Consider the following 8,708-nt stretch of genomic DNA (forward strand, 5'->3'; position numbering starts at 1 on the left):
CTAAGCTATATTTAAAAAATGAAATTAATCCCCTGAATGACACGCAGATGGCCAGCAGGCACATGAAAAGATGTTCACTGTTGCATTTTATGAGGGAAATGCAAATACACAATGAGATATCACCTACACCTATGAGAATGGCTATTATCCAAAAGACAGGAAGCAAGAAATTAGAGAAAAGGGAACCCTTGTACACTGTGGATGGGAATGTAAATTGGCATAGCCACTATGGAAAACATTATGAAGAGTCCTCGAAAAGATTAAGAATAGCAGTACCATGATGTCCAGTTTTTCCACTTCTGGATATTTTTCCAAAAATATGAAACTATTAATAAGAAAAGATATATGCATCCCTATGCACAGCCAAGAATTGGCAGTAACTTAAATGCCCATTGATAGATGAATGGATAAAGCTTTGGTATATATCACAATGAAATACTATGCAACTATAAAAAAGATGAAACTTTACCTTTTATGACAATATGAATGGACTGAAGAGAACAAAGCTAAACAAAAGAAGTCAAAAGGAGAACAACAAATATGATATGATTTCACTCATGTGAAATATAAAGAAATAAAACAAAGGAATAGACATATCTAAACTAAAAAAACCCTCAGATATCTGAGTATAGATTGAGACTACCAGAAATGAAGATGGAGAACGGGAGCAGAGTGGAGAGGGGGCACAATGGATTATGGTGGAGGATTTGGTGGATGCTTTGGTGGTAGGTGTGATGTGATAACAGAGATTTGGAGAGGTTCATATACAGTGTTGTAAATCAATGATATGTCAATGAAAAATAATTTAAAAATGAGGTTATAAGAAGCAGTTCACATAATTATGTTATAGATTGTTTAACAAGCATAATTGCATTATGCTAATTTACTGAAACTGCTTTGTGGTCTATCACTAGCACTTTTTTTTTTTTTTACAGTTTTATTTGCATTAGAATATATCAAATCTGAGGAACTAAAAGTGTTTGGATACAGGGCCCAGTCCAATTCACTTTCCTTTGAACACTGAATATGCCTCTTTACCTAGCTCTCCTCACTTGCCATGCCTGGCCCACATTGGCTCTCTCTGTAGATTCCTCCATGTGAAGCACAGCCTGTGGTATTTCAGTCCCAAACTCAATGGAAAGCTTAATTCAAAGAAAGTAACACAAGCACCAGTTTGAACAAAAATTAAAATAACAAATGCTTCAAAGTCCCCAAATGAATAGCAAAGAATATCCACTTGTCTGATTCTTATTTTAATTAAAGATTAGGGTGAAGATAAAGTGGAAATGACCCCCCTCCTCCATTTGTATATGATTGATAGCCCAAATCTATTCACTGTCCCTGGTGTATGTTGCAGAGCAGTACTGGACATTTGTATCTGTATCTCTATATGGGTTTTTGAAAACCTGTTTCTGAGCAGAGACTTCTAAAAAAGAACCCTACAGCTGTGGATGACTTTGGTTGGGTTGCGGCTTCTAATCTAGGTGCTTTATTCCAAGCACAAGTGTTTTCCTCTCCAAAGAGGTCTATAACAACCCTACTTTCTTTTTTGGGGCATGTCGGAAAAGTGAAAGGATTAACTGGAAGTCCAGTTAACCTAAATTTTGTGGGATTAATCACTCCAGAATTGGGTAGAAGAGCTGAATAGATACTTTTCCAAAGAAGATAGACAGATGGACAACAGACTCATAAAAATATGTTCTTCATCAGGGAAATCAAATCAAAACCAGGGTGAGATACCATCTCACAACAATGAGAATGGCCCATATCAAAAAGGCCAGAAACAAGTGCTGACACGGGTGTGGAGAAAAAGGAACACAGGTACACTGTTGATGGGAATGCAGACTGGCCCAGCCTCTATGGAAGACAATATGTAATTTCATCAAAATGTTAAAGATAGAGATGTCCTCTCATCCAGTAACCCTACCCCCCAGCATCCACCAGAAGAACGAAAAATCACTAATTTGAAGGAATTTTTGCAGTCATGTGTTCATTGCATCACTATTTACAATGGCCAAATTACGGAAACAAACTAAATACTCATCCACATAGCAGTGGATTAAGAAGATGTGGTATATACAATGCAATACTATTCAGTTATAAAAAAGATGAACTCTTAACATTTGTCATAACATCGATGGAACTAGAGGGCTTATGCTAAGCAAAATAAGTCAGAGAAGAAAGGCAAATAGGAATGATTTCACTCCTATGCAGAATATATATAGAAAAAAAAGAAACAGATACAACTAAACAAAACACACCCTAGAAATATGACTGTAGGATTGAAGCTGCTAGAAGGGGAGGATGGGTGAAGGTGGGGACAAAGGAAGGAGGGAGTCCAATGGCCTTTGGATGTGTTGAGGAGTCGAGAACCTATTTCCTTAAATCAAATATGTGTTGTAAACCTGTATTACCTCAATAATGAGAAAAATTAAAAGAGGCATCATACTGTCATATTCTCTCCATTTGCATTATGGGAGGATTAATTTTGAATATTTTCATAATGCCAGATGATGCTTATTTCCCCCCTTCCATGTAAGTTCACTTAGAAAAGAAGATAGGGACACCAACATCCTGCCTGACAGTGATTGGAAAAGGAGGATTCACTAAAGAGAAGTCACTAGTGTGGACCTAACGGTTAGTCTGTTAGATTCTTGTCTCCTGTCACAGGTGGAGTGCAATAGACATCGACTTTCTCTGTATCTAAGGGACATCTGTACAATGATTCATGTTCATCAAGATGCTGACCAAGGTTTTTTTTTTTTTTTTTTTTTTTAGTTTATTGAAGTAGCATTGGTTTATAACATCCTACAATTTTCTGGCATGCACCATTATAAATCAACATGGGCATTTTGTTCTTTTTGTTGTGATCTCTTAGTTATATGGATGTTAGGTCACGTGCGGCAGTGAAATGACACATTGTAGTTTCTACAAGATTTAGGTAAACTGAGTAGGAGAGATGGGAGCTCCCATACTTGTGGTGTCTGGGATGTGTTGGAAACAATGAGGCACCTAGCACTGTGGTATGTACAAATCCTCCAAATAAAGAAGGACAACAGCCAGAGAGGAAGTTTGTCAAGGATTCTAGTAGCCAGGGATGCAGGGTGCAACCAATACATCATTCAGTTTCTATTTCTGAATAGTAACTTAGAGTAGAAAGAGTTATTACTGAGACTCTTAACACCAGCTGTATCTGACAGCTGAATGCCCTGAATCTCATAGAAGAACAGTTCAATAATCATTATAATAAAATTCATAGACATTACTTTTTTTCCTTTCCATAGGTTTTTAGAAAAACAACCTAAAGGCATCCTTATAGAGTTCTGTTGTAGTCAGGTCGAGAAGTGGAAATAGACGATTCACAAGTTGAAATTCCCCTCCCTAGTTCTGTCAATGGACAGCAGCAACTTTTCTATCTTAGCCTTTTCCTTAATCTTTAATTTAGAAAGTGATTCCCTGCTGCTGCTTTCCTCTCTTCTTTGTCCCTAATATTAAGATGAAAGGTACAGTTCAGGTCACTTCTCCTCATTCAACTGAGCTACTATTCTGATTAGATTGTGAATATTCATTAGTTTCTACCAATATATGATATCTCATTAATTATATCACCTGAGGACTCACGTCACCTTGTATACTGCATATTAATTCAGGCTTTCTAATTTTGCTCATCTCATCTCTTCAGATAAACAAGGGCTACCTTAATGAACCCTACCTCTGTCATAAAATGCAGCTGGCATTCAGCATTCAATTGAAGGAGAAAGAGCAAAGAACCTGTCCTGTACATGCTAAAATTTCCTGCCATGCTTTGCACCATTATATGCAGTAGATACTCTGTAAATATTCATTACAGGAATGAATGAGAGAATGAATGAAAATCAGGAGAATTGGCAGTGAATCTTCTTAGCCATTCATTAGCTCTGTTGCCTTGGACAAGTGACTTGACCTCTTCAACCTCCATCTCCCCTGTAAATAAGTAAAGGACCAGATGTTTCCTTGATTTGTTTTCAGTAGATCTTCTCATGCACTCACTTTGGACATACACCCAATATAGCAGTGACTTCATTAACAAGGGCTTGCAAATCTTTCCTAAATCATCAGCAAAATGCTAAGGATGCTTAGTGTGTGTTTTCTTTCTAATTACTTCACCTAGTAATGTTTAATGAGAAAAAGTAAAAGGACTTTCCAGTTCCAGTAAGAAGGGATTTTGTTTTTTTCTGAACTATTTAACAAAAACCTAATATTTTTGGACAAAAGAAAAAATCCTGAAGGGCAATTAGTTTTCCATTCTCTCCCTGTCCAACATATCGCCACATGTCACGCTGTGTTGAAATGGTCATGTTTTACTTTTATGTTTCACACAACATTGGCAAACTACTTCTTTAACCATGTCTTTTTCAGTATCTTTGTATCCCCAGTTCTTAGAATGATGGCACACAGTAGGTGGTCAATAGTGGTGTACTACACTGTTAAGTCCTTAATTACCTTTAACATCTTAGTAAGGATTAGTTATCAGGTGGTGGCAACGATCAAGAGGCCCTTGATTTGAGTCATTTTGATGGATTTGAAATGGACAGGACATAAGATATTGCTTTATCAGTTTGCATTTGGTTGCCAGAAATGAGCATGGAGATTCTGCTTCTCATGGAGTTTGTTTATATAACATAGGAAGAGAGAGATTTAGAGTTAGCACTTCCAACCCCCTTTTAAAGATAATTTGCTTGGGTGAGGACCAGATGGCTCAAAAGAGCATTTGAATTTTGTCCCTGGATAGAAGCTAGACTAAGTAAACAGATGTGGAGGAATTTTTTGTGTTACAGTTTTAAAACTATACTTTGAAAAGAAATAATGATTTTAAAAAAATCAAAGGAGAGATATTGCATAATTTAATTGGGGAATGGTTTGAAGCAATTTCATCTGAAGCAATAATGACTTTAAGTGTGCAACTAATCAAGAAAAGTTGAAAACAGGAAAGTAAACAAAACTTTTGATGTAAAAGCCCGGAATTGTGTGAATCAAGGTTATTTAATTTTATTTCTTTATATCGATGATATGACTAATTAGCTAAATCAAGAGTCCTGAATTCTGTAAAGAAAATGAGGATGCACTTATATATAGATTTTTTTTTCAGTATTTGACATAAACTTCATAGCAGGTTTATACTATGATTTTGGTGAACATTGCTTCAACTTCTTATTCTTCTATTTATTGACAAATGCTTTTTGTCTGCATTGTAAAATTTAAAAATATAATTTGCCTCAAATTAATTTCTAATATTTATGTAAATAGTATTGATAAAGGATTAAGGAGGGTGTTTTGCTTTCTCCTTTCAAACATTTTTCTTTTAATTTGAAGATTTGATGAGTAGAAAAAAAACCACGTACTAATTTCATAAAAGTTTTTGAAATGCTTTAGAAACATAAAATATAAATAATTGAGATAGTCTTCAAAGTTATTAAAAATCATTTTAAGAAGGCAAGAAGGCAACTACTTGCTTTCTAGTTGTTAGCTCAATTCAGTTAAAATAGGGATTTTTCTTGCTTGGAAAAAAAAAACCCAATTTAAAAGAGTCCTATTATATTTCAAGATGATTTATAGTCTTAACTCTAGCGTTCTGCTCTTTTTATCCCCTTTAGCTCTGCGCGAAACTACACTATACACTCCTACAAGGAAAAGGCAAAGAATCAAAACAAAAACAAACAAGAGAAAGAAAGGAAACTCTGCAGGCTCTGTCTTGCACTGGAACTACCCCCTTGAGGTCAATGGATCTTTTGTTTGAAATTCTTTTTATCCATGATGCAGAGTTAAGACATAATCTCCTGATAAAAGGGCTTCTCCTCTGACCGGATAATTCCAGTTTCAGAAGTTCATATTTTATTTTATTTTATTTTATTTTTTAAACAGAGCAAATGAGGTCTTTCTAATTCATGTATATGACAGACAAAACCATACAGGGAAATCATCTGCAAAATACATGACTTAGAGTAACCTATTAAAAATGTTTACTTTATCCTAAGGGGGGAAAAAAAGGTGCAAAGATTTGGTCAAATTATTGTGGTCAATAATGAGAATATGCTAAAAAAAAAAGTAGTAATCCATTTAATGAAATGTAGACATTAATGTTGCTGAAATATTTGACATGGAAAAATGTCCATCATTTAAATTCAAAAAGTTTTAAATGGAGGATACAAAACAGTGTGTTCAAGTTTTTGTAAAAATAAAATGTTCATAGAGTGTACTGAAAAAGTCTAAAAGGACTTATAAAGCAAAATGTGAGTATTTTCTTATTGCTTTTTTGCATTTCTAACATGCATATATTATCTGTATATTCTGCTTGTTTATTTTTATAAAAGTTAATAGAATTTGAGGCCAGTAGAAAAATCCTCATTACAAAACATCAGTTTGAACTGAATAAGAAATCATTTCAAGTTTTTTAAATGCACGTGCTCAACACCAAACTTCATCATTTGGAACAACTTTTGTTTGAGAAGCAAATGAGCATATAAATGAGGAAGCAAAAAGCCCAAAATGGCAGGAAAGCAAGTGACAAAGTAACTATAATCTTTGTTCCATTGGTTATTATAAGAAAGTGACAGTTAACCAAAAACACCTTTATTTTAGTCTATAAAGAACAAACCGCACTTTTTCTGAGATAATCATTATTAACTTACAAAAATGGGCATTTACAATGCATTTTCAAAGCATTTCCCTTTAACGGGAAACTTAGCTTCACAGAATCCAAACATTGAAAGGTTAAAACAAATTTTCTATTTTGTTGTCATTTTAAGACAAAACAGAATCTAGCATAAGTAAAGGAAATCCATTCATACTTCAGGTCCTTCTCCTCCAGGAACCAGCATTGTTATATTATTTCCATTTAGCAGAATCTGATCTAACTTAGTAATTCTTCTTCCTTCTGGTGTGATCTCAAACTCAGTGACATCTTCCAGTACCATATTGACAAAGTCATCAAATCCTAGAAGCGTACCAACAATTTCTTTATCACTTTTCATCACAATGTGAATTCTGGATCCTATACATTTGTTCACAAGCTCTAGAGGCAGCAGCTGCGACGGGTTAGTGGTAGCGTTAGCCGCCACGACTACGCTGGAAGTCCAGAAGTTCATATTTTAAAAATAATCTAAGGGAAACAAAAAGCTGGAAGCATAAAGATGTTCACTGAAATATTACCAATAACAGAAAAGAGGAAAAAATTTAAAAAACCCTAATGGGAGGGAGAATTGTGAAATGAATTGTTGTATGAGTATGTTTGCACAGTAAAAACTCTCACACCTCAGTCCCTTACATGGCTTCCCCTTCCTGTGTAGCACCCCCTTCCAGTGTAGCACACCCTCCCTGCTACCTATGCATCCTCTTGTCCTTCCAAACCTAGCTAAGATGGCCCCCAATTAGGGAACTTCTCTCATGGCCTTCAGTTAACTACCTCTTCTGAGTTATCTCTTTCTGTTGAATTTATTTTTAGTGTTGAACTTAGTACACATGTGTATGTTGATTCATTCTTCAAAACATTCTAATCTATTTCATATCTATCTTTAGCTTCTGAACTAAAGTGCTCGCTTGGTGCTGGCTCTTCATGGTAGCTCAATAAATATCAGAAAAAAATCAACAGAAAATATGTCTATAGGAAAGAATATTATGTAATCTTCTGAGATATTTCTGAATATATAGATATTTGCAAATAGATGATAAATTGTTAATTGACAAATAATAGAGCATAAAATAATATATATGCTTTCACTCTATTTGTAAATTATACCTAAGGTTATATGCAGAGTTCTGTAAGTGGGATCAGAGGGAAGAATGATGAATAATTAAAATATTTCTTTCAAAATGTTTTCAATTTATGTTCCTTTTCTCTTGCAAATACAACCAATAGCTATCTTTCCTCTTCTTCAACTTCAGGGCACTCCAGCACCAATTCCAGTGGCCAGTCCTACATTTCTTTGTCAGATGGTGGCAGCTGGCCCCTTAGGGCCTGACCCCTGGTTGGTTCTTTCCCTTCTCAGAATCTTTCATGCTAATAAATGAAAATGACTTCAGCACAGCAAGTGGAAATTTTATTATTGATCAAGAAATAGAGAAGGGTGAGATACTCTAAAGACGTTTTCTCCTTCAGCAAGGGGGTTAGGATTTTTTTTTTTTTTAATGGGGGAAGAGTTGCATATTGGCCTGGGGCAGGGCTACAGGATTCATGGGTAGGTGTCTTCATTTTGCACTTGGCACCTTTGCACAGGTCTCTTTTTGCACACTCTACCCCACCACCCTCTCGGAGATGCTGGTCTACTATGGTCTTGTGTCCAAAGCATCCTGTCTACTATGGCCCAAAGCATCCTGCTTTGGTTCCCATAAGCAAGCATAGCTGTGATGGGCATGATGACTGGGTTTTCCTGCTGAAGTGTCAAAGAATTGATGTCCTTTTGGGAGCAACCCTCAGATCATAGTGGGTGTGTGAATATCCCTACTCCTGCTCCATTTTGAGAGGTGTGTTCTGTTGGTGTCCAGAGAGACTGTGTTCTCTTTACCCGCAGTGGTGACTTGCCTGACAGTTCACTTTTATTTACTTCCACTTCTTGTCTCCTCCATTACCCACTCCTCCAAAATTTCTTGGTATCACCTCCAAAATAACTATTTGTGCTTAATCCTTATGTCAGTTCAATTTCTGAAAGAATGCAAATTAAGACAGTCTCTAG

At 35.7% G+C, this 8,708-nt stretch overlaps 1 protein-coding gene across 1 annotated transcript; it reads right to left on the reverse strand.

The window, feature by feature from the left end:
• Positions 1-6,821: 6,821 nt before the first annotated feature.
• LOC311178342 (U6 snRNA-associated Sm-like protein LSm5) lies at positions 6,822-7,010 on the reverse strand (the record flags this gene model as incomplete). Its single annotated transcript, XM_084244869.1, has 1 exon — positions 6,822-7,010. One exon carries the CDS (start codon positions 7,008-7,010, stop codon positions 6,822-6,824), a length of 189 nt encoding a protein of 62 aa, XP_084100995.1.
• Positions 7,011-8,708: the final 1,698 nt, after the last annotated feature.

Source organism: Talpa europaea, assembly GCF_964194135.1.
Source record: "Talpa europaea genome assembly, chromosome: 10".
NCBI classification, from domain to species: Eukaryota; Metazoa; Chordata; class Mammalia; order Eulipotyphla; family Talpidae; genus Talpa; species Talpa europaea.